Source organism: Musca autumnalis, unplaced genomic scaffold (assembly GCF_047663935.1).
Source record: "Musca autumnalis isolate F117 unplaced genomic scaffold, ASM4766393v1 scaffold_1, whole genome shotgun sequence".
NCBI classification, from domain to species: domain Eukaryota; kingdom Metazoa; phylum Arthropoda; class Insecta; order Diptera; family Muscidae; genus Musca; species Musca autumnalis.
In genome coordinates, this window is record NW_027411644.1 from 17,194,524 (window position 1) to 17,222,264 (window position 27,741).

A 27,741-nucleotide genomic window follows, 5' to 3' on the forward strand; every position below is an offset into this window, starting at 1 on the left:
AAAATTGTAGCTAAAATCCAAAAACCCGAAAATCGGGAGGCACCGTTATATGGGGGCTATACCAACACATGGACTTACGTTGATAATTTAAAAAGGGGGGTGGCTATACAAAAACATGGACCAATGCTGACAGTTTTTGGTGGAGATGTTGTGTAACCACTGGGAACCTCAAATGTCGACTTACAAATAGTTCGGTCGAAATTTGTAGCTAAAATCTTGAAAATACCGAAAATCTGGACGTACCGTTCCATGGGGGCTACACCAAAACATGGACCTATATTGACAGTTATTGGTTGATATGTTTTGTGACCACTAGGAACCTCAAACGGCAAATTACAGGTAGTTCGGTCAAAAATTGTAGCTAAAATCCTCAAAATACCGAAAATCGGGAGGTACCGTTATATGGGGGCTATACCAAAACATGGACCTACGTTGACGGTGTTTAGTGGAAATATTTTGCGACCACTGGGAACCCCAAACGTGAAATTACAGGTAGCTTCGTCAAAAAGTGTAGCTAAAATCACTAAAATGCCGAAAATCGGGAGGTACCGTTATATGGGGGCTATACCAAAAAGTGGTCCGATATAACCCATCTTCGAACTTGATCTTCGAACTTGACTAGATCGTCTTAGAATTTTATACTGATCCAGAATATATGTATATACTCTATATGGTCGCAAATGATTAGTTCGATGTGTTACAAACAGAAAACCAAACTTAATATACCTTCCATACTATGGTGGAGGGTATAAAAATATATACATATACCTTAAAACTCCACTATCTCAGAAAGCCTCTCTAAAACAAAATCCACAAGTTTAAAAACTTCCTCAAAAATATTTATCTAACAGAAAGGGTACTTCTCTAGACCCTTTTTAAAACAAAGGTTGCTTCTCTAGACCGTTTCTAAAACAACGGGGCTTCTCTAGACCCTTTCTAAAAGAAATTGTGATTCTCTAGACCCTTTTAAAAAATGGTAATTGTCTAGACCCTTTCTTAAGCAAGGGGTGCTTTTCTATACCCATTCTAAAAAAAGTGTGCTTCTCAAGACCCTTTCTAAAACAAAGGGTGCTTCCCTATACCCTTTCTAAAACAAAAGGTGCTTCTCAAGACCCTTTCTAAAACAAAGGGTGCTTCTCTAGACCCTTTCTGAAACAAAGGTTGCTTCTCTAAACCCTTTCCAAAACGAAGGGTGCTTCTCTAGACACTTTCTAATAAAAGGGTGCTTCTCAATACGCTTTCTAAATCAAAGGGTACTTCTCTAAAACCTTTCTAACACAAAGGGTGCTTCCCTAGACCCTTTCTAAAACAAAGGGTGCTTCTCAATACCCTTTCTAAATCAAAATGTACTTCTCTAGAACCTTTCTAACACAAAGGGTGCTTCCCTAGACCCTCTCTAAAAGAAAGGGTGCTTCTCTAGACCCTTCCTAAAAGAAAGGGTGCTCCTCTAAACCCTTTCTAAAAGAAAGGGTGCTCCTCTAAACCCTTTCTAAAAGAAAGGGTGCTCCTCTAAACCCTTTCTAAAAGAAAGGGTGCTCCTCTAAACCCTTTCTAAAAGAAAGGGGTGCTCCTCTAAACCCTTTCTAAAAGAAAGGGGTGCTTCTCTAGACTTTTTCTATAACAAAGGTGATTCTGTAGACGCTTTCTAAATCAAAGGGTGCTTCTCTAGACTCTTTCTAAAATAAAGGGTGCTTCCCTAGACCCTTTCTTAAAGAATGGGTGCTTCTCTAGACCCTTTCTAAAAGAAGAGGTGCTTCTATAGACCCTTTCTAAAACAAAGGGTGCTTTTCTAGACCCTTTATAAAATAAAGGGTGCTTCTCTAGTCGCTTTCTAAAACAAAGGGTGCGTCTGTAGACGCTTTCTAAAACAAAGGGTGCTTCTGTAGACGCTTTCTAAAATAAAGGGTGCTTCTGTAGACGCTTTATAAAAAATGGTGCTTCTCTAGACCCTTTCTAAGACAAAGGGTGCGTCTGTAGACGCTTTCTAAAACAAAGGGTGCTTCTGTAGACGCTTTCTAAAACAAAGGGTGCTTCTGTAGACGCTTTCTAAAATAAAGGGTGCTTCTGTAGACGCTTTATGAAAAATGGTGCTTCTCTAGACCCTTTCTAAGACAAAGAGTGATTCCCTAGACCCTTTCTAAAACAAAGGGTGTTTCTCTAGGCCCTTTCTAAAACAAAGGATGCTTCTCTAGACCCTTTCTAAAAGAAGGGGTGCTTCTCTAGACCCTTTTTAAAACATTGGGTGTTTCTCTAGACCCTTTCTTAAACAAAGGGTGGTTCTCTAGACCATTTCTAAAACAAAGGTTGCTTCCTTAGACCCTTTCTAAGACAAAGGGTGCTTGCTTACACCCTTTCTAAAAAAAGGGTGCTTCTCTAGACCCTTTCTAAAATAAGTTGTGTTTCTCTAGGCCCTTTCTAAAAGAAAGTGTGCTTCTCTAAACATTTTCTAAAGGGGTGCTTCTCTAGACCCTTTCTAAAATAAGTTGTGTTTCTCTAGACCCTTTCTAAAAGAAGGGGTGCTTCTCTAGACCCTTTCTAAAAGAAGGGGTGCTTCTCTAGGCCCTTTCTAAAAGAATGGTGCTTCTCTAGACCCTTTCTAAAAGAAGGGGTGCTTCTCTAGACCCTTTCTCAAAGAAGGGGTGCTTCTCTAGTCCTTTTCTAAAAGAAGGGGTGCTTCTCTAGTCCTTTTCTAAAAGAAGGGGTGCTTCTCTAGTCCTTTTCTAAAAGAAGGGGTGCATTTATAGACACTTTCTGAATAAAAGTGTGCTTCCTTGGACCCTTTATTAACGAAAGGGTGTCTCCTTAGACCCTTTCTGAAAGAAACGGTGATTCCATAAGACGTTAAAGACTTCACTGTGACCCCACTTTTATCATTGCTTTTCTGGGTATTTTTTAAAAAATAATGTGGGTATGATATTATTATTTCTTTTTTAATACTATTCTATAAGTTTAATTTTTGTACTTTACTTTATTTATTTTTCTTTATAAAAAATTTAATTGTCTACAACTGAATATAACCACACGTTCCCTCTATTGCTGTTGACTTGTTTAGAACCAACAATTTCAAATTTCACGAAGCAATAATCAGCTACAAATATACACTAATTCATTGATTTAATACCTTGGAATCCATGTTCTCACGTAAATAAGTAGATACATGTGTATCTTGGATTCTACCCCCTGCTATTGTTAACAGAAAAAAAAAATTTCAATGTAATTTAAACATTTTAATGAAACCAGAATTATAGAATTATTTCATTTTGTTGTTATTTGTCTAGAATTGGCTGGTTCGCTGGTTGGCTGGGAAATTTGATTCTAATTCCATTCAATTTGTCAGCTCAAACAATATACACCCTACATCAGACACACAGAATGTTGTAAAATCTGCCATTAGAACGTCTTTTTATGGCGAAAAAAAATTAAATTCCACTACTGATGTCTCTTAAACGCCTGTTAGATTATACACTTATAACATGTTTAAGAGCATTATTTCGATTTATTTGACATATTTATATTGTATCAAAAAGACATATTGAAACGACTGGATTTGCAAAATCCGCCATAGTCTAAACGTACTATTACTATATTGTTATGAAATCATAGTAATTGAGGCTATGAAGGTTATAGCCACCACGTAAACCAACCAACCATTGTTATAAAGTATTTTAAAGTCGACTTTACCCGCAAATAGTTGATCTTGCTAGTTCTGTTTGTGGTTGCAATATTTGTTGTCTTTGTTGTTCTTGTAGTTTCATTATGTAGGTATTGTATGTCTTCTCTCATGGTTGTGTTGAAAACAGGCTGATTGAATGGCAGCCAAACGCCATCGTCAATAGGGGCAAGGTAGAAATAATGCTTGAATATACATACATACATATGTATGTATTTGTACATAATGAAATTAAATTCTCATACATAAGTAAGTATATTGATGTGTGAATTCTTATTTGTTTACAAAGGCCATTTTGTATTTATGAACTATTGTTCTTAGTCGAGAAGCTTTTATCAGCTTATGGTGTGATAAAGAAGCCCTTAAGTGTCTTAAGGGCCACGCGTATGTAAATACGTGACTATTTGTACGTAGTCTTTAAGCAACATTGAAAATGTTATCACTATCAGCTTTCCAAATAAAATTTTAAAAATGAGGAATGTTGCATATGTGTTTGTTTGACAATAGACTTAGTAGTTTTTATAGCACAGTCAAACTAAATATTGAAATTTACCGTTACAACTAATGTACTAAAATTACCCATGTTTGCAAACAGTAATTAGAGGTCAAAGATAAATTTTTGGATTTTTCTCAATACCATGTTCTCTAGGTTTCCTAAAGTCTAGCATTCGCGATGAGTTATCGCGATTCTATAAGTCATATTATACACCATATTCACAACTGCAAAAGTTGTAAGTTTGTAACACTCTCCGATATTTTGGAATTTGGTCCACAGGAATTATTACGAGAATGTATAGTTTTCCTTGGGACGGTCCCGGTTAAGTGTTATTTGATCCGAGAGTGAGGATAAACAAGGAAGAACGGCGTTAAGTTCGGCACGGCAGAACTTTTTATACCCTCCACCACGAACTGTATTGAAGTAAATACGAACAACTAGTTTCCTTTCGTTTATGAAAGTACTAAGCTCTTCCTCTACGTTAAGACTTATTCCTTGGAGGACCAGAATATCTCAATTTATTGTTTTCCTTTTGTATGTCATCCATTTCTATGGGATGGGTAATCTAGTTCCTAGTTCCTTGTACTAGTTCCAAAACGTATGAGTAACATCATGAAATGTAACGTGTGATATTAAGTATACGCAGTTTGTCCAAAGAAAAAATTTGGGCTATTTGAACTGCGAAGTGAAATAGATAGTTCCATATAGTTCCTTTGGCACAACTCTAATGATGAGACCACAAACTTCAAAATACCCAAAATTGGAAGGTACCGTCCTATAGGGACAATATGAAGACATGCACCTATCCCGATAAATTTCAATTGGAAAATTGTATACTCCAGCGAAGACAACGAGTAAACACCAAATTTCAGCCATTTCGGTTGGATATTGAGGCCACAACATTTAAAATACCGAAAATCGGGATGTACCGTTCTATGGGGACTATATGAAGACATGTACCTATACCGATAAATTTCTATCGGAAAATTGTATACCCCAGCGAAGACTAAATACCAAATTTTAGCCACTTCGGTTGGACATTGAGGCCACGAATCTCAAAACACCGAAAATCGGAAAGTATTGATTTATGGTGGCTATATGAAAGCGTGGACCTATACCGATAAATTTCTATCAGAAAATTATATACCCTAACGGAGGTTAAATGCCAAATTTCAGCCATTTCAATTGGATATTCAAGCCACAACCTTCAAATTAAGTCGTTTATCTATGCCGATAAAAATTGTATACCCTCAGCAGAGGCTAAAACCAAATTTTAGTCCTTTTGCTTGGATATTGAGGCCACAACCTTCATAATGCCGAAAATCGAAGGTACCCTTCTATGGGAGCTATACCGACAAATTTTATGTAGAAAGTTTTATAACCCCACGAAGACTAAATGCCACATTTCAGCCATTTCGATTGGATATTGCGGCCACAACCTACAAAATACTGAACATCGAAAGGTGCCGTTCTATGGGGGCTATAAAAGACGTCGACAAATACCTATAATTTTTTTGTGGAAAATTGTATACCCCCTGAAGCCATTTCGGTAAGATATTAAGGCCACAACCTTTAAAATACCGAAAATCAGCGGGTACCGTTCTTTGGGCACTACATGAAGACGTGGACCTACACCGAAGAATCACTGGTGGAAAATTGTATACCCCTGCGTACACTAAATACCAAATTTCAGCAATTACAGTTTGATATTGAGGCCACAACATTTTATGTGTTATCGTAACGTACCGTTCTAGGGGGTGGGGGGGGGGGGGGTAATCTTTTTTATCTCTACTGAAAAGTTTTTTAAGATACGAGGTGTAGAAAGTGGGCATTATCAGGGCCATTGGGCAGTAAATAACTCTTTGTTATCATATTTTGATAACGGGATCTAAAGTTTAATTTGTCCTTGAAAACTATTTCATGAGTTTTGAAGCAAACCTCTATTCTCTCCTAAAAAAATATTTCAGACATTTCCTTAAAAATACCGAAAATCGGAAGGTACACTTCTATGGGGGCTATATGCATAGGAGGAAATCTACCGACAATTTTCAGGTGCAAAGTTGTGCCCATGTATCATATTAATCTTTTTTTTCTCCTGAAAATAATAATGTTACGGAATTAGGTTTGAACTTAATCTCGTGTAGACGTTATTTTATTTCCCGATACGATTTGTACCAAACTAAACAGGGTTCGTTTTGGATTACGATTCTACAATGCTTTATTGAGGTTATTCATTTATTCCCGCAAGACTTTTTTTCTCTTCTAAGCACAAAGCTTATCTCCAGTAAGCACAAAGCTTTACTCTACTCAGGTTACTCATTACTCTTTAGTTTAAAAAGACGACGTAACTTGCAGAATGATTTATAACTACGCCGATTTACTACTGAATTCCCACCCGCTGCCCATTCGTATTTATACCCGCTTGCGCATGCATAGACTGTTCCACCACCCTTCATCTGGGAGGTTCTCCAATGTTCAACGAGATCCAGATGCATATACACACATACTCGAATACAAACAGACGAATAAATGTAAACAACGCATCAGTGCTCCATCGGTAATAAACACGATGGAGTACGAAGGTTTACATGACATCACATTATAGAAGCATAATAATTTCTTACTTACTTACTTAGCTGGCCCATTACAGAACATTTGTTCCATAGACCGAACTAAGAAAAGATCTCCAATTCCCTCTGTTTTTCGCTTCGCTTTCTGGAATACCGCGCCTTGTCATCTCTTCATCAACTTGTTTGCGCCATCTATTCTTTGGCCTGCCAATTATGCGTGCACCACCATGTGGCATGTATTCACACGCCTTTTTAGCGGGTTCATCATCGCTCATTCTTATGATATGGTCTAGCCAACGCAATCGTTGCATCTCGATACGTTTAACTATATTCATGTCTTTGTATAGCTGATATAGCTCGTGGTTTATACGACGTCGATATTCACCGCCAACGCAAATCGGCCCGAAGACGATGCATACACCATATCAGCGCGTCGTCTCCGGTTTTAAACAGCTCGGCTGGTAAGCCATCGGCTCCTGCTGCTTTATTATTCTTCTGCCGGTTGGTTCCTTTTTTACCTCATCTTGGCCGGGCGGTATACATTCTATACCATCTTCTGGGATTGGATCTGTGGTATCATCGTCTTCGCTACTATTGGATACCAGCAGATTGGAGAAATGTTCCTTCCATATCCTGAGCACGCTATCTGTATCTGTTACCAGATTACCTTGCTGGTCTCTACAGGAGAATGTGCCTGTACCAAAGCCATCTGTTTGATGTTTCAGTTTTTTGTTAGGACTTCATTCTGGCTCCTGTACATCTGGATTTTTTCACACTCCCGCTTTTCCATTTCCCTCTTTTTCTTGGGGAAGAGACTTTTCTCTTCTCTCCCGATATCTCTCTCGTGACCTACGCATTGCTACTCATTGTAAAGTAGCTCTATATGCCGCATTTTTCTCTTCGGTATCAGCACGACACTCCTGGTCATACCATGAATTCCTTTGTGGAGGTCTCTGGTATCCAATTATGGATTTTGCGGCTGTTTCATGGAGTGGGCAATATGTTGCCATTGTGTTGTTATGTTATCGGGACAAGGAGTACTCTCATTAAGCAATTGGGTTAGTTGAGTGGAATATGATGTGGCTATCTGTTGTGTTTGCAGCCTATCGATGTCCAACTTCCGCGTTGTGTCTGTTCGTGCTTTATTTGCAACGTATAGACGGTTACGTACCTTTGCTGCAACAAGGTAGTGGTCAGAATCAATGTTTGCCCCTCGGAACGATCGTACATCTAACACGCTCGATGAATGTCTTCCATCTATCACAACATGATCAATTTGATTACTTGTTCTTTGATCTGGAGACAGCCAGGTGCCCTTATGAATATCGAGATGATTAAATCTGGTACTGCTAACTACAATGTTTTTTGCAGCTGCAAAGTCTATCAGCCTCATACCATTGTCAGATGTTTCACTGTGGAGACTGAATTTCCCGACTGTTGGGCCAAAGATATTCTCCTTTCCCAATTTTGGCATTAAAATCGCCTAGAATGATTTTAATGTCATGGGCAGGGCAACGGTCATAAGATTCTTCTAGGCGCTCGTAAAATATATCTTTGGTCTGTTCGTCCTTTTCTTCAGTGGGAGCATGAGCGCAAATAAAGCTGATGTTGAAGAATTTAGCTTTTATTCGAATTGCAGCAAGTCTTTCATTCACTGGGGTGAAGCTGGATACCAGATGTTTTAGTCTCCGACTAACTACGAATCCACAACCAAACTCATGCTTTACGTCATGACAGCTATAATACAGTGCGTCACCTTTAGGTGTTGTTGAGACGCCTTTCCCATTCCATCGTATTTCCTGTATGGCAGTAATATCGACCTTGTACGTTTCAAGTACGTCCGCCAATGCGAAGACTGCAACTTCTCTATAAAGAGTTCGAACATTCCAGGTGCAGATTCGCATATCATGGTCCTTAAAACGTTTGCGGGGTTCGTCAACTTTAGAGGGGTTCGTTTTTCTTTTCTTTCGTTTTTTCATAGTAAGCTGTTTTTTCTAGGGGAGGGTTACTAACCCGATGCCCAAGCACAAGTTTTTAACGTTCTTATGGGTGAACGCGCGGCACATGTTAGCTCACTACTTTTAACGGGTGTAAAAGGAAGTTCCCCAGGTGACACCACGAGGTAGTCAGTGTCCACTAGAGATGAAAAAGGGACCAAGGTAAATCCTGATCTTTGCCATGTTAAAACCGGTCAGGACCGTTCCTTGGTATCTTCCATCCCCTACGTTATGATTGCAGTAATAGTTGTTGTTGAAGAACTCATACGAATAAAGTAAATCAGCGTTAGGCAAGAGAGCGCCCACGTGCTCTCAGTGAACCCTTTTCTCTCCACACACACACAATTCAACCTATTGAAAAAGCATGCACTCACGCAATGACACCCCGTAAAGTATGCAATAGAAAACAAGTGAGCAAAGGTTATAGCCGGGACGGGGCCGACTATGTGATACCCTACACCACTTTAGGGAGATACTAATGTTTTCACTTATCTGGCTTTTATAACAAATGACTTAAAGGGAACTGGACCAAAATAATTAATATTTAATTTCATATTTGACTACTGTCGACATCTACCTGCTACTGGTTAAAAACTTTGCTGGTCTTTTTGATTGCCATTTTGTCATTAAAGTAAAAACTTCAAGATATTAAAATTGTAATAGCTTATCGCCTTTTGCAATTACTCTTATATTTTATGCCACATTTTGTATTAATTTAAAACTCAGATGTTTATTTTCATTGCAATATGTCGAACAGAAGCAGAAATATCTGACATGGAAATAAAATGTCATAAATTGGAAATAGGGATATCCCAGAGTCTTTTCAACATCAGAAGCATTTTACCAATTTTGGTAACGCGATTGGGACCATTTTAAAGCTCAGAATATCTTTATTGTTGAAACGCATCCAACCAAAGCTGAGATATTTGAAGAGTACGATTCAAATACAAAAATGGGAAAGTGGGATATGCGCCAACTTATTTTGTATCATAATAAAGGTGATATTTTCCTCTTCTATTGACGGGCTTTCCATTTGGAATACGACTACTAAAAGCGGGGATATTCGCATATGAATAAACCTTTAAATTTTTGTCCACATACGTTTTTTTTTTGCCCATTCCGACCCTTAAATATTATCCGACCATCACCAAACTCAATATGATTCTTTCTCTCTGGGAACCCTATCAAAATTGCGACCTGTCAAAATTGTGATTACAAAAAATGGAAAAATTGGATATATTAACGACTATTGCGATATCTCCGTTTTTTGGCCACCTACGCCAACCTACTTTGCATCATTGTAAAAATAGAATTTTCTACATTCATAGTCATACTTTGCTTTTGGAATGTCCCCAACCAAAGCTGTGATATTCGTCATTACAATTAAAATCGCAAAAATTAAAATTTGGGTTATATTAGCGTAGCGTGATTACAAGGTTTAGATGGACAGACGGACGGACGCACATATCCAGATCGACTCAGCTCGATGATTTTGGTATATATAAGTATGGGTCTACGACCATTATTTCGATGCGTTACAAACTTTTTGGCCAAAACCAACTTATAATACCCTCCCCACATAGCGGTGTAGGGTAGATGTTGCCTATCGCTTGACTAAATGCAGCTTAAATGTCGTTTAGGGGCACCTCTCGGCTGAAATTTTTGCAGTACGGCTATCTACTGAATACAACGATATATAATTTTCCGGGGGGAAGTCCATACTTCCCGAGATATGGGTCTTGATATTTCGGAAATTTCGTACTTTCACATCTTGAGGTTGTTTATGGGCACCTCTCGGATCGGGCTGACATTTTTACAGTAGATAGCCCTTGGCATCCTGAATACAACGATATATAACTTTCCGGGGGAAGTCCATCCTTCCGAGATATGGGTCTTCACATTTTACAATTCTAACATGGCAATATGGGCATCGTTTTAAAGCTTATGGAATGTAATTTTATGCACGCGACCTATTTTTACACCTGTTTATAGGAGAATGTATTAAACTCCATTTCAAAGCCGGCTACTTAGGAAACTTTAAATTTACAAGAAAGTTTTGTTTGCGTAGCCCACTTTTGTCCCTGTCCATAGGAGAAAGTTTTAAATCCCCGGCTACTTAAGAACACTTTTCAAGAGAGTTTTGATCCCAATAATAACTTAATAAATTATTATTAGAAAATCTAATTACCATTATTAATTATTGGGGCCATTGGAAAGTACTCTTCGTGAGCTTTAAAACGAGTCCCATATTGCATAGGTTTAAAAAAAAATGGTGATAAAAGTAAAAAAGTCAAGACCCATACCTCGGGAAGGATGGACTTAACCCCGGAAAATTATATATCGTTGTATTCAGGATGCCAAGGGCTATCTACTGTAAAATTTCAGCCCGACCCGAGAGGTGCCCATAAACAACCTATAGGTGTTAAAGTACGAAATTTCCGAAATGTCAAGACCCATATCTCGGGAAGTATGGTCTTCCCCCGGAAAATTATATATTGTTAGAATCAGGGTCCCAAGGGCTACCTATGGTAAAAATTTCGGACCGATCCGAGAGGTGCCCCTAAACGACACTTGTTCCCTAAATGCTTAACAAAAATTTACGTTAAAATTCGAATTCTTAAATTAACAGAAATTCATCTAAATTTACTTAAGTCTACCAGTTACATAAGTAACAATATTATGTCCTCAGATAATATAATCGTGGCATTATCAGGGCTATTGTGTAGTCAACAAATCTTTGTTATCATATCTAAGATATCTTGAAAAATTATTTCATAATTTCTGAAACAAACTTTTTATTCTCTTTTAATTAATATTTTCTTTCTTCCCCTTTCTTCAATTTCAGATCTAATATTAGATTATTGCCAAAAATTAATAGAAAAATTTGGTTATCCCTGGGAGATGATGCCGCTAATGTATGTGATACTAAAAGATGCCGGTGTGGACATCGATGAGGCTTCAAAGCGTATTGAAGAGGGTAAGTTGGAACAAAAAAAAATCGAAAAGGAAATCATAGTAATGATTAGATAAACAAACGCCAATCCATAACTAATACCAGTGTTTTCTGTAAAAGCAAAAAAAAAGATATAGTTTCAAACCAAGAAATGAAACTCTCGTAATTCCAAATATTTTTTATCGGATATAGTCAAACAAGGACATAAATTACAAATTTTCTTACAGCCATACAATTATTTAAACAATACGACAGTCTGATAAACATCTATGATGGACACGAATGGCGTAGTAAAGCAAGTCTGAAACGTAAGATGGAAAATGATGCCAGAACAGCTGAATGTGATGAAACAACCAAACGTATGAGAATAGAGGGTAAGCTGTGCTGCATATTTCTTTTGATTTAGTTAAAGGGTTCAACAAAGAGTTTCTCTACTGATAGCCAGGATTCAAACAGAAAACACTGTATTCGTTCGTCTATTTCTCTGTGTGTGTGTGTGTGTTTCTGTCAATATTTGAAAATTGTTTCTTTTTTTTTAAATTTTGTTTTAGGACAACATGTTGTCAATGAGTACTCACGTCAACATAATTTAAATATTTATGACGGTTGTGAATTACGTTGTGCCACACGGCAATGTGGTTGATAAGTAATCTCACAAAAGCCGCCGTCATATTTCAATTGAAATTGTGCTTGCAAATAAAGTAGATTTTCTTTTTGTACAAATTCTAAAATATTCTATAAATCAACTAAAATTCAGTTACTAATATTGGAAATATTGGACTGAAATGAACAATTAACAAAAACAGTAAAAAGAAAAGGTGCTTAAATGTTATTGTTGTGTAAAGAATAAAAAGTAATAAATAATTTAAAAAAAAAAATTAACGAGCTTAACCCAACAATTTGGCAAACAACTGCTAATCCACTCTTCAATACCTTGAAAGACAAGCATACAAAAATAAAAGTAAAGTAAATTTTTAAATAAAAAAAATACTCACTATGATAATAAACAACAATCAACATACCTAAAGTTTCATGGATCATCAATCAAAATACCCTCCTAAACTGGAAAAATATGAGTCGCGACAAAAGGACATGGCAGCTGCAGCATATATATCAACAATCAACTATACCATTTCAAGGAAAAACAGTTATCAATGAAAATCGATACAAAATTTACAGAATGTCATGACTTCTTCCGCGGTGGAAGAAATAAATATCTTAATTTATCGAAATTTTATGAAATATGTAAACAAAAAAGAAAATTAATGGAAAAAGTTACGGAATAAGCCTGTGGACACTTTATGTGTTCCTGTACTTTTTTAGTGGTAAAAGTAGTAAAAGAGCGAAAATGAGATACACCCACAACATTATTTCAAAAGTACGGGAACGGAATAATGAAAAAACGTCAACAAAAACTGGAACAAATGTCAAAGTCGGCCTACCAGCCAAGGCCACAGCCATGTTACTATTTTTTACACGCTCAAATTTGTCGTGTAAAACGTTTTTAAAGAGAAGTGATTATTTAACAACTTTTTTTGTGTAAGGGAACGTGTTTTCGGGTAAAATTTATAAGAGTCGTAAACATTGTACAAAGTCATTAGTTCTGGAACATAGCTTTTATGTTTAAGTCCATATTTACATAAAGCAATTTTCCTTGCGGCAATTGTCAGTTTGTCGGTGAGAGGAGGTGTTGAGAGGCAAAGAGTTACTATATGCCTCACTCCTCTCTCCAGCAAAGTGACAATTGCGGCAAAGAAAATTGCCTAATGTAAATATGGACTAACATTTTTATTCTACACCATTTTCACATGTAATTCGAATAATTTCAGTTGTAATTCGAAACATTTCACATGTAATTTGAGAATTCCAATTGAATTTCGAATTATTTCATTTGTAATTTGAGAATTCCATTTGAAATTCGAATTATTTCATTTGTAATTTAAATTTTTCATTTGTAATTCGAATTATTTCATTTGTAATTCACATTTTTTCATTTGTAATTTGAATTTTTTCATTTGAAATTCCAAATGAAGAACTTTGATTTACAAATAGAAAAATCAAATTACAAATGGAAAAATTCGAATAACAAATGAAATAATTCGAATTTCAAATTAAAAAATTCAAATTACAAATGAAATAATTCGAATTTCAAATGGAATTCCCAAATTACAAATGAAATCATTCGAAATTCAATTGGAATTCTCAAATTACAAGTGAAATGTTTCGAATTTCAAATGAAATAATCAAATATCAACTGAAATTCTTCGAATTACATATGAAAATGGTGTAGTTGAAGTTTTTATTTTTACACTTCAAAAAAACGTTTTCTTGTTACACTTCAAGTGCCATCCTACGTATAAGGCATAATTATAGTACAGTTATCACCATACGATACCACAGAGACATCTGCTGGTGTAGGGATAGATAAATTGAGTATCAATTAATTGATTAGTGGACTTTTTTCGTTAAAAAGTCCTGAAATCGATGTCAACTTTTCGAGAAGTCGAGTTTTCATGACCGATTTTCAATTTACCTGCTAACTAGGGATACGTAAAGTCAATTTCGGTTAATCGATTATTGTTGTTTAAAAGTCGTAGTCGACTATTGACTGTGCGAAAACCGGATAATCGACTTTCGAAAGACGGAATCGATAATTAGTCATAGTTGACGTTACTCAAGTTTTAGGTTAATCAAAAGGTCTGTTCGATAACTCAAAAGTTTGTACAAACTTTTACAAAATGCGGTTCGATAACAAACTTGTTCAGTTAAAGAGAAATGAGAAGTGCTGCAAGTAGTTGCAAAAACTTACAAGTACTTTTACTTGCGAAGTTATCGAACAGGCCTAATTTTTAAGTTCTAAACGAAAACCGAATAACCGATTATTGCATTTCACTATGTATCCCTAATACTAATGGGTTTTCATAGGACCCTTCCAGAAATCCAAATCGCTTACGAAGCTCTATCTAATCGACTTTGATTTGAAGGGAAAAATCGACAAGTCTAAAGCGGGGTACACACGATCAGTTTTTACTGTCGATTTTTCAGATATATCGATTACTGTCAAACTGTCCACCAACATCAAAACATTTTGTGGTTGCCTGATGACTGACAAAAATAAACGGCCACACCGGCGAACAACTGTAAAAACTGATGGCGTGTACCTGTAAAAACTGATGGCGTGTACCCGGTTAATCCCCGGGCAAAAACAGCTGATTATCACTCCAGTTGTCAAAAGGCATTATTTTGAATAAAATTACATACAAAAGATAAACAAGCAATTCACAGTAATGGTGTGGTAAATGGTCCGATTATTGTTATCGATGTAACACCTTCTTATTCCGCCATGGTTGCTTGCTAGTGCGGCCGTTCATTTTTGTCATTCATCATGCAACCACAAAATATTTTGTGATTTTTGGACGGTTGGACCGTTATCGATAATTACGAAAAATCGACAGTCAAAACTGACAATAGATCTGTTCGATAACCAAAATGTTTGGACAAATTTGTACAACCTTTAACAATTGTTGTGTTCCTTTACTTACCTGTGGTTACCATTTTTTCCATTTGTTACCATTTTCAACCTGCAAAGCGTTCCTTAACCCCAAAAAGTGGTAAAACTGGAAGCAATTTTTAAAAATGCCTTTCTCTTCTACCACAGGCTACCAGGCAAATTTCTTCGGGTAGAACTGATTTTTCGACATTTGTTTCACGGTTATTTGACAATGGAGAAAACAAAAGTGAACAAAAACGGAAGAATAAAAGCGAACGCTGACAACACAAAATTAAAAACTGTGAAATAAAAGAAGATATGTGAATGTGTATGTTTCTTTTTGACATTGTTACCAGATCTACCACTTTTTCGTTCCTTTACTTTTCTAGTAAAACTGGTCATGAGAGAGCAATTTTGACAGTTTTCCCTTTTGCCACTTTTACCATTAAAAAAGTAAAGTAACAAAGCTAATGTGTACTGAACTTAAAAGTCGACTTTTACATTCGATTACGTATATCCCTCCAACAGATTTGTATGTATTCATGGTACACAGACGACATCGACTGTCAGAAATAACCTGTTACGCTGAGCCATCTGACTTTGATAATATTTTATCTCAAGCTTTTGCCACGATCATATCCATTAATTTAATAGTAAACGTAAGGTCATGTTTATATTAAAGCCTTTTGCTGGGTTAACCTTCTTAATGAGGATTTATTTGACGTATACGCAAAGGAATTGACATTTGAAACCCAGTGGTTTGTTAAATCCGTTACTATTAAATCGTATTCTGATTTAGACATTCTGCAAAAATTGTTGAGATTTGAAAGATATAAAAACTGTAATCTACAATCAATTAAACCCAATCAACAATCAACAAACTCAATTCAACAATCAAATAGCCATAATTCTTCAATCAACATACCATTATGTACCGCAAAGATCTACAATCAACTTTCTTCCTGGTTGGCGTTAAAAACTGGAGCAGCACCAACTTGGGGTATGTGCACTTCAATATACCAAGTCTTTTAATTTATAAACAGAACTACAATAATTTATATAAACTTTCTAAAATTTGAAATAAAACAATAGTTCTTGTAAAGCGTTTAAGCTTTGTTTCGCAAAAAAAAAATACATATGTGACACATTTCAAGATGTGGAAAATGAAAGTAATTCACTGAAATATTAAAATATTTCTCAAAAAACTAATTAAAAAAATACACCATTAAATACATTGATCTCGATTATAGATTCAAACTCATGAATCGATTAAGCGGAAAATGATACAATTTGATACACAAATGGCCTGTTCCAGAACTGCAAGAATCTACTAGTTGTTACTACTTTTTCCATAACATGAAGGAAAATTTGTTGTCGTAGTAAAAAGTAGTAGCTTCTTGAATCTACAAATTTTTACTACGTTAACAATTTTACCCATATGTTATAAAAAAAAAAATAGAAAAATTAGTAGATTCTTGCAATTCTGGAAAAGACCAAAAGTAAAAAGGTATTTTTGTGTTGTAACAATATGTATATATACATAAATATTAAATGCTTAAGTGTGAAAAAAGGAGAAAATCCATTTTCCGGAATATATCCGCGTTAATTCATTATTTATAATCGAGATATATATGTATGTATGTAAGTCTGCGACTCAATTTTTGTGAAAAAAAATGTGAAATGAAAACTATTGTGAAGGAAAAAAGTCAATTAAAAAAGATAAAGAAAATATTTCTTCTTTTACATTTTGATGGAACAAATTGTTACGAATACATATTTGGGTGATGACTTTATTACAACCTCATATCCTTGTATTATATTTAGATGAGTTCTTATTTAAGATACAATTTTACGCACAAAATGATTTTAACACTTTTATTTATATTGTTGGACGTTTTTTTCTTACTCCAGTAATTTTAGCATTTGCTTCCGAAACCATTACAGGCCTGGGTAACTGTAAGTAAGCACCATATGATCACTATTTACTTACAAACAATAGGTCTGTACGATAACTTCCCCAGCAATAATTACTCAGTAAGTTCCAGCAAACTCTCTCAGTGAATTTTACTCTCTCAAACAAGAAAAATTGCAGAAAGTTATAGAACATTTTGTAAGAACTTGCAAGAAAAACAGCTGTGAAATTTTCTTGTTCAAAAATTTTAACATTTCAAGTTGTTTACATTTAAACAGCTGATTAAAAGTCAGCTGACAAAACTTACAAGTAAAGACAAAGCAGTAGGTCTGTGTTCGATAACTCAAAAGTTTGTACAAACTTTTACAAAATGCTGTTCGCTAACATACTTGTATAGTAAAAGAGAAATAAGTAGTAGTTGCAAGTACTTGCAAATACTTTTTACTTGCGAAGTTATCGAACAGGCCTAGTGTGTTTGTTTGTATTAGGCCTGTTTGATAACTTTGCAATTAAGAAGTAAATGCAAGGTCTTGCAAACTTGTACAAACTTTTGAGTTATCGTACAAACATATTGTGTTAAACAACAACAAATGCCTCAATCGAACGAAGGCATACGATGTTGCCTACATTGTACGTGTGCGTCTGTTTGCCTTCCTATGCTACGTATGTATGTACGGATTTGTGTCGTTGCCCTTTTCTGATAATAAAATTTATTAATCCGCTAATTGACGTAAAAATACTAGAATTCAAAAAATTTCAAGTGGGTTTTTCAAGCTTCTTAAAGGCATCAGTAACATTTTTTTACTGATCGACCCATGACGTCAATATCATCAGCATAATCCGGTCGAATGAGCTTTTCAGCGATACCAAATTCAGACAGGACTTGGAATAACTTAGAAGGTAAATGGCAATCAAAGACTACTCTATAATTGGCAAAAATTTGGTAAGTGTCGATCTGCATCTCTTCGGTCCTTTCCAGGAAAGACCCAGGTCTTTCAGGTCAATGGTGGACTTGCCAGGTTTAAAACCGCATTGGTATGGCCCAATTATTTCGTTCACCATAGACTTTAGTCGTTCGCGCAATATCCCTGACACTCTTACAATAAGAAGCAAATTTACTTACTTACTTAGCTGACCCATTACAGAACATTTGTTCCATAGGCAGAACTAAGAAAAGATCTTCAATTCTCTCTATTTGTTGCTTCGCACTCTGGAATACCGCGCCTTTTTATCTCTTCATCCACTTGTTTGCACCATCTATTCCTTGGCATGCCAATTCTGCGTGCACCGCCAAGCGGTCCGTATTTATACGCCTTTTAGCGGGTTCATCTTCGCTCATTCTTATGATATGGCCTAGCCAACGCAAACGCTGCATCTCGATACGTTTAACTATATTGATGTCGTTGTATTGCAGATACAGCTCGTGGTTCATGCGACGTCGATATTCACCGACAACGCAAATTGGTCCGTAGATCTTTCCAAGAATTTTTCTCTCAAACACACCAAGCACTGCCATGTCTGCTTGCGCAAGTACCCAGGCTTCGGAGCCTTACATCAGCACGGGTAGTATCAGTGTTTTGTTTTTAAACTGTTTACTTAAACCAAAGCAAACAGCTGTTGGCCAATACAATTCTTCTTTTTATTTCACAACTGATGTCGTTTGTTGTGTTTACGGAGGTGCCGAGGTAGACGAAGTCTTTTACTACCTCAAAATTATAGGAACCAACTTCAACAGTCGGTCCGAGCTCAATGGACGCATTGCGCGTCGACACCATCAGTTTGGTCTTCTCGCCGTTTACCGCCAGATCCACTTTAGCATATTCTCCTTCGACCTTCATAAAGATATCGGTTACTTCTTTTACTGATCGTCCCATGATGTCTATATTATCAGCATAAGCAAGTAACATATGGCTATTGATGTAGATTGTGCCACTTCTTTTGACTTTTGCCTCTCGTACGACCTTTTCTAGCAGGATGTTGAAGAGATCACACGAAAGCCTGTCTCCTTGTCTGAAACCTCTTTTGGTACAAAACTCTTCGGAGAGGTTCTTTCCTATTTTAACTGAAGATCTTGTGTTAGTTAGAGTCATTTTACAAAGCCGAATGAGCTTTGCGGGGATACCAAATTCAGACATGGCTTGGAATACCTTTGAACGCAGCGGGCTGTCGAAGGCTGCTTTATAATCGACAAAAAGGTGGTATGTGTCGATCTGCATCTCTTGGGTCTACTCCAAGATTTGCCGCGGGGTAAATATCTGGTCGATGGTGGACTTTCCAGGTCTAAAACCGCATTGGTATGGTCCAATTATTTCGTTGAACATAGGCTTTAGTCATTCGCACAATATCCCTGACACGATCTTGTAGGCAATAGGGAGTAGACTTATTTATACCCCTATAGTTAGAACATACAGTCTTATCTCCTTTCTTGTGGACGGGACACAGGATACTCAGGTTCCAATCGTCGGGTACTCGATCTTCCTGTGCTAACTAGCTGATGAATACATCTTATCAGCGTATCGCCTCCGGTTTTGTACAGCTCGGCTGATAAGCCATCGGCACCTGCTGCCTTATTATTCTTCACCCGATTTATTGCTGTCTTTACGTCATCTTGGCTGGGCGGTATATATTCAATACCATCTTCTGGGTTTGGGTCTGTGGTATCTTCGTCGTCTTCGCTGCTATTGGATACCAACAGTTTTGAAAAATTTTCATTCCATATCCTGAGCACACTATCTTTATCAGTAACCAAATTACCCTGCTGGTCTCTACATGTCTGTACGAAGCAGAATTATCCCCCACAAAGAAGTACTCGATATTTGGTGATTTAGTCGACCCATGGAGCTCACGATTCAGCAAATTTGTGGGATGAAATTTCGCTTCATCGTCACACCGAAATGGCTAAAATTTGGTACATTGTCTTCGTAGGGGATATAAAACGTTCACCTAGAATTTTGTCTGTATAGGTCCACGCCTCCATATAGGCCCCATAGAGGGGTAGCTTCCGATTTTCGGTATCTTGAAGGTTGTGGCTACAATAATCCACCGAAATGGCTGAAATTTGGTATTTAGTCTTCGTTGGGGGACATACAACTTTTCATATGAAATTTGTCGGTATAGATACAAGTCTTCATATAGCCCCCATAGAACGGAACCTCCCGATTTCCGGTATTTTAAAGTTTGTGCCTCAATATTCCACGGAAATTGCTGAAATTTGGTAATTAGTCTTCATTTGAGGTATAAAATTTCCATATTAAATTTGTCGGCATAGATCCACGCCTTCATGTAGCCCCCATAGGACAGTGCCTTCCGATTTCCGGTATTTTGATGTTTGTGGCCTTAATGTTCCACCGAAGTTGCTGAAATTTTGTATTTAGTCTTCATTTGGGGTATAAAACTTTTCATATAGCCCCCATATAACGGTACATCGCAATTTTCGGCATTTTAAAAGTTTTGGCCTCAATATTCCACCGAAATGTCTTCGTTGCAGGTACAACATTTTCCACCTAAAATTTGTAGGCATAGGTTCACGCCTTCATATTGCCCCCATAGAACGGTACCTCCCGATTTTCGGTATTTTGCAGGTTGTAACTTCAATATTTCATCGAAATGGCTGAAATTTGGTATTTAGTCTTCGTTGGTGGTATAAAACGTTCTCCCGAATTTGTCCGTACATGTCTACGCCTTCATATATCACCATAGAACGGTACCTGCCGACCACAAATCTTCAAAATACCGAAAATCAGCCAACGAAATGGCTGAAATTTGATATTTAGTCTACGTTGGAAGTAACAAGTAAAAAAGTACCAGTCGGCTTTGCCGACAGAGATATACCCTCAGCCTGTGTGGATTGAAATACTTTTTTCCCAAAAAAAAAAAAAATACTAAGGGGTGTTTTCAAATTGTTGGCCCTATCCACCGACAAAAAAAGTATGGATAGGATTAAAGCTCAAAAATTTGCGCGGATATCGATAGATAGGGCTTTTTTATCACACTAGCCTGCGAAAATATATGCGGTTCGAGCCCTCCAGCCACTATATATGGTGCCATAGGGGTTTTTTACAACTTTCGGTCTGTTTTCTTAAAAAGTATGGACTTGCCCCTGAAAAAACTTTTACTGCCGTAATTGAGGCAGCGAATGCAAGTTGCTTCAAAAAAAAAATCAAAGTGATTCGAGATCAGGTCTTAAAGTGAATCTATCCAAAATTTTGTATGGGAGGTACCCGAAGGAGTGTACAAAAATAGTCCATATTCGAACCTTAGGATGTGTAAAGTATGGACCAAATCGGTCACTCCCAAGAGTTATCGTGTGCACAATTTTTCCGAACATTTTTTAACTTTTGTGGGGGAGGTACCTGAAGGAGTGGACCGATATAGCTTATCTTCGAACCAAATTGTGTGTGGAATCGGCAGATCCGATCGAGAGTTATCTTACGCTCCAACCACTACACACGGTGTCATAGGGGTTTTTTGCACCTTTCAGACTATTTTGTCAGGAAGTATGGACTTGCCCCTGATGAAACTTGTACCGTCGTATGGGGGGGGCAGTGAATATAAGTTGCTACAATAAAAATCAAAGCGATTCGAGAGCAGGCCCTAAACTGAACTTTTCCGAAATTTTGTGTGGGAGGTACCCGAAGAAGTGGATTGAGTCCATATTGAAACCATGTCTAAGTCTGGTACACATTTCACGATGTGCAAAGTATGGACCAAATTACGCCCTTCAAGAGTTATCGTGCGCACAAATTTTCCGAACATTTTCGAACTTTTGTGGGGGAGGTACCTGAAGGAGTAGACCGATATGGCCTATCTTCGAACTTCGTTAGCATAAATGCTGAGGGTATAAAAAATTCATCACCCTATTGTGTATTGTATACTAATTCACTCTTAATTATTTCCTAATGCTGTGAGAATCGCTATAACTAGGCCTTGTATTCTAATATGTTTACAAAATCCGTTTGGAAACATGTTTTACGTTTAGATTTTTATTATTCGTATGAGGACCGCAACAAAGTTGTGTCCAATATATGTACATTTGAAAAAATATGTAGAATCCAATGTGCCTAGATATAACTGAGTTCCTACATAATAATTTTGTGTTGCTTTTAAGGGAATATATTGGATATTGCCTTAAAAATACAAAAGAAACACACAATTATTTGTTTCACATTTTCAATTAAAATATTTACATCACACCTGTTGATATTTTTTGTTATTATTGTTAACAAAAATTAAATGTATATTTATTTAAGAAATTATTGTTATATATTTATTTGTAATTAGTTTAGAAAATATTTTTTTATGGCAGTTATATGTTCCATATAGAAATATTACTTTTTTTATATTTTTAACAATAAGGAATTTGTAAATTTATCTCACAATTATTTTTTGATAGTACGGTTTATGTTTTTTACTAGTGGCAACTCTATGGGGTGTGTAAAACATATGGCAATAAATGCCTGTAAATATTAAAAATATATTTTTTTATTATTTTTTGCCAAATGTTTTACCTTAGTTTTTTATTAATCTAATTTTAAGAAAAAATATAGAAATTATATTAAATTTTATTTAAAAAAAACAAATCTATAATTTTATAACAATTATATTATTTACAAATGCCATATATCATAATTATATTTCATGTCGAATTTCAATTTCGATACTTCAAATATTTTATACAAAAATATTTGGCAGCTTTAAAATTAAATTTCACACAAGATGTACTTAATATAAAGAATTAATTTTATTTAAGCTTTAAGGATCTCCTTCTAAATGTTTTCTTTTTTCATAACACTGTTGCAATGTAAACAATTTTTTCAGCACAAAACAATAGTCCTGTTCGATAACTTCGCAAGTAAAAAGTATTTGCAAGTTCTTGCAAGTACTTGCAACTACTTCTCTTTTACTGAACAAGTTTGTTACCGAACAGCATTTTGTAAAAGTTTGTACAAACTTTTGAGTTATCGAACAGACCTAATATTGTTTATTGTTTGCCGGCCTTAATATTGAATAAATAATTTAAGGTTGCAGCATCTTGAGTATGGTTTAAAAATTTCATTACTCAATAAAGTCGTGTCATGTTATGAACTGAAAACATAAAAACACTAAAAAAATATCAATTAACAATAAAACACACAATTCCATTGGCTGTTTAGAAAAAAAAAAAACAAAACTTAAATGTTCGCTATTTAAAAATAATATGCACAAATTATGTGCATAAATTTTTTATTTAACTAATTTCACCATCAAACTTTTGGAAAACTAAACATAATAAAAAATTAAAAAAAACAACAACAGCAACATAATACCAAAAATGTGTTAATTTAGAAATCATAACATTTTCGAAAAATCACTAATTTAATAATTAAATATAACAGAATCTATTAACCCATACATATATAGTAAAAATGCTTAAGCAAAGTTTGTAAAATTGAAAAAAATGAAAATTAAAAATAAAAATAAAATAGTTTTAATTTTACTTTGCTTAAATATTTTTCTTTTCAATTTAGATTTACATTTTAAACTTAATTCCCCAAAAATAGAACAAAAATTAACAATTACATAAACGAAAACAAAAACAAAATAACAAAAAAAAACTAAAAAAATAAATACACAACTTTCAATCTAAAAAAACTACATAATAATTTAATATAATAACACACAAATTTAATAAAAGAAAAAAATGTTTAATTAAGAAATTTACAATGCCACAATTGTTTTGTTTTGAATTTAGCCACTGCAATTCATTTGTACAGAATTATTGTAATTACCACACACACTGTATACAAATAAGCGTTGGAAGTTTTTTTTTTATTATATTATATTATTATTAATCTAATTTCCTTGTTTATTTTAAGTTTTATTAAGTTAAAAAAAGAAACATAATTGTGTATGAAAATTTTTATGTTAATTTTTAAATTAAATGTAAAAAAAAACTGAAAAAAAAAACAAACAACAAATAAAAATCACGAAAAAAATAAAGTTTTAAATGTTATAATAACAAACAGATAGTAAGTGGTTTCATTATTACAAGGTAAGGTATTTTAAATAAATAAATATACATTTTTTATAAATTCAATTAATTAAAATATTGTAATGAGTTTTACAACAATTTTTTTTGATTTTTTTTATACTCTGTTTTTGTGGTATAGACATCAAAAACACTGGGTCAACTTATTTCACCTAACTAAAGCTGGGTACACATTGCCAGTTTTGAATGTCGATATTTCGCAATTATCGATAACTGTCAAACCGTCCAGCAACCACAAAACATTTTGCGGTTGCATGATGAATGACAAAAATGAACAGCCACACTAGCAAGCAACAACAAAGCTGTCATTCAAAACTGACAATGTGTACCCAGCTTAAGACAAGAATAAAAAAATCTATAGCAAGAAATTAATTGGTTTGTTCCACTACTGCAAGAATCTACTAATTTTAACAATTTTTTCCGATAACATAAAGGAGCAAGGAGCAAATGTGTCAAAGCAAACACATCAAACATCAGTATTTTATATTTTTTGGTTTTCATTTCTAACGGTATTTAGTTAAGGGAAGTCAAATGATTTTTACATATATATCTAGATCCTCATGGTTGCTCACAAAATTTTTTTAGAGATAAAGGAACAATTTTTCAAATTTCAATAGGGTTGGTCCCATCTGTCGAAATTTTCCACCAGTTGTACATTCCAATAAAAGCTGTGTGCTATGATTTTTTTAAGATTTTTTAATTGATAAACAGTACCAACCCAGCATAAATTCGTATCCGTTAGTCATTATATTACATAACTACTTTCTTCACTCCTTACAAAGTAATGTTTACGGTGGCAGAGAGCGTGTGTGTCCGTCTATAAATCCTAAGGTTGGGTGCACGCGTATTTTTTGTTAAAAAAATAAATAAAACAGTTGGTGGTGCACATGTAAGCGTTTAAACAATCCTTAATGTTGATACGCGAAGCACTGTGGGCAATGTGTTTGGCTACAAACCAGAAGTTCTCATGATCAAATCTAGCAGAGAGCAAAACAAAATAAAATAAAAATATAAAGTGTGTTGAAATTGAAAACAAATTCCACCTAAACTGTTCTACATACAAGTAAAAAAGGATCAATCGGCTTTGCCGACAAAGATATACCCTGTGAATTCAAACACTTTTTTTTCAAAAAACGTATATATTTAAGGGGTTTAGAAAATGTTGGGCGTATGGACCGACAAAAAAAATGGATTTGGATAGAAGCTCAAAAAGTTTTGCGCGGAAGGTATCTAAAGGAATGAACCGATATATTCCATTTTGAAAGTGGGTCTTATTTTGGGTGTCATTCCCCTCGATAGATATCGCGACCACATGTCGTTTCAGTTGGTCACCATATAATTCAAATATCATAATTCAAATATCAGGAAGCATGTACTTGCCTACGAACAACATGATATCGCTGTAAACAGGACCACTGGGTAAAAAATTTCAAGGGATCCTCGCACAGACCCTTAACCGGGTTGCTCTGTTTATGAGATATCGCGCGTACTATTTTAGCTAATATTTCCACCGGAAGGAATGGATCTACAAGCATCACCTTCGAATGTCATCTAATATTCGAAGAAATATTACGATATGCAAAGTGTGGATCAACTCAGTATTTAGTTCAAGAGTTGTCGTGCTCTCCAGCCACTACATGGCGCCATAGAGGGGTTTTACACTTTTCGGGCTGTTTTCTCAAGAAGTATGGACTTGCCCCTGAATAAACTTTTACCAACGTAATTGAGGCAGCGAATGAAAGTTGCTTCAAAAAATCAAAGTGATTCCTGAGCAGTTCTTAAAGTGAACTTATCCAAAATTTTGTGTGGGAGGTACCCGAAGGAGTGGACAAATATAGTCCATATTCAAACCTTATATATATTTGGTAGATATATTGGGATGTATAGAGTATGGACCAAATCGGTCACTACCATCAAGAGTTATCATGCGCACAATTTTCCGAACATTTTTGGAACTCTTGGGGGGAGGTACCTGAAGAAGTGGACTGATATGGCTTATCTTCGAAGTTAAACTAAATTAGGACAAAATATTACAAAGGCCAAATTTTGGACCGAATCGGCAGATCCGTTCAAGAGTTATCTTGCCCTCCAACCACTACACACAGTGTCATAGGGTTTTTTTTGCACATTTCAGGCTATTTTCCCAGGAAGTATGGACTTGCCCCTGATGAAACTTGTACTGTCGTATAGAGGACAGTGAATAGAAGTTGCTACAACAAAAATCAAAGCGATTCGAGAGCAGGTCCTAAACTGAACTTTTCCGAAATTTTGTGTGGGAGGTACCCGAAGGAGTGGACGGATTGGGTCCATATTATAACCTTATTTAAGTCTAGTAGGAATTTCACTATGTGCAAAGTAGGGACCAATCGGTTACTCCCTTGAAGAGTTATCGTGTGCACAAATTTTCCGAACATTTCCGAAGTTTTGTGGGGACCGATATAACCCATCTCTGAACATAAACTAAGTTTGGACAAAATATTACGAAAGCCAAATTGTGGACCGAATCGGTTGAGCCGTTCAAGAGTTATCGTGCGCCACCAGCCAGCCAGACAGATGCACGGACATGGCGTTGTTGTCCTGCTTACATCGGTATTATGTTTTCCGTGGACAAGTCCATGCTTCCTGGCATACTGGTCCAAACGTAATACCATGACCTACTGAAATGACTAGTGGGCGCGATACCTATCCAAAAAATATGACTCCCAAAATAAGATCCACTTCCATAATGGACAATGTCGGTCCATTCCTTTAAGTACCTCATCTGCAATCCTTTTGAACTTTAATGCTAATCCATATTTTCGTCGGCAAGTTCAAATGTCCAAAAAAGGAAAGTTTCAATTCACATAGGCTGAGGGTATATCTCTGTCGGCAAAGCCGACTGATACTTTTTTACCTGTTTGTAAGTAAGTAGAGGTTAGTAGGGTGTTTTGTAAGTAGTTACAACTAATGATTTTTTTGTGGGAAATGATACAGTCCTGTAGAAACCACATATCATGCACATTCGTATCTTTAAATTCGGGCCATAAAAATTCGTTATCATTTCACTATAGCGAACACCGTTCACAGTAATTTCTTGATACCCTGCTTAAGCTTTTCATTGGTAAACATTTCTTTTAGGGAGATATTGAAATGTTCGCCCACCTTGGCTTTTATACCAAATGACTTAGGGATAACTGAACAAAAATAAGTATTTACCAAGTAGATTGTCGACAGTAGTCAATGTCAACTACTTCTGCTCAGATGGTCCAGTTTTACTATCAAGTTATCCCCTTGGAATATGACCAACAGAAGCAGAGATATCCGCATTGGAAATAAAATTCCACAAATTGAGATATCTCAGCGTCTTTTTCAGCTCAGAATGTCTTGATTATTATAGGTCACTTTTGTTAAAATGCGTCCAATCAAATCTGGCATATTCTCAATTCAAGTAAAAAATGGTACACGACCTAGTTTTCATCATTGTAATATCATCTTCATTGGCAGGTTTTGCTTTCAGAAGCGGAGATATTCCATAAGAACATCACGGTCAATTTTTCTCCACATTAGCTTTTTGCCCATTCCGACCCTTGGATATTATCCCACCACAAAAATCAATCAGCCCCCAAAAATTTCGTGACGATCCGATC

The 27,741-nt window shown here is 35.7% G+C and overlaps 1 protein-coding gene across 12 annotated transcripts in view; it reads left to right on the plus strand.

The window, feature by feature from the left end:
* The window catches only part of dsx (transcription factor doublesex), a 480,086-nt gene that overhangs the window by 394,362 nt on the left and 57,983 nt on the right, over window positions 1–27,741 (plus strand). For all 12 annotated transcript variants that reach the window (XM_073968073.1, XM_073968088.1, XM_073968097.1 and 9 more), the window contains 2 exons: window positions 11,579–11,710; window positions 11,914–12,060. In XM_073968073.1, coding sequence (XP_073824174.1) covers window positions 11,579–11,710; window positions 11,914–12,060 — 279 coding nt within the window. The remainder of the gene's footprint in view (window positions 1–11,578; window positions 11,711–11,913; window positions 12,061–27,741) is intronic.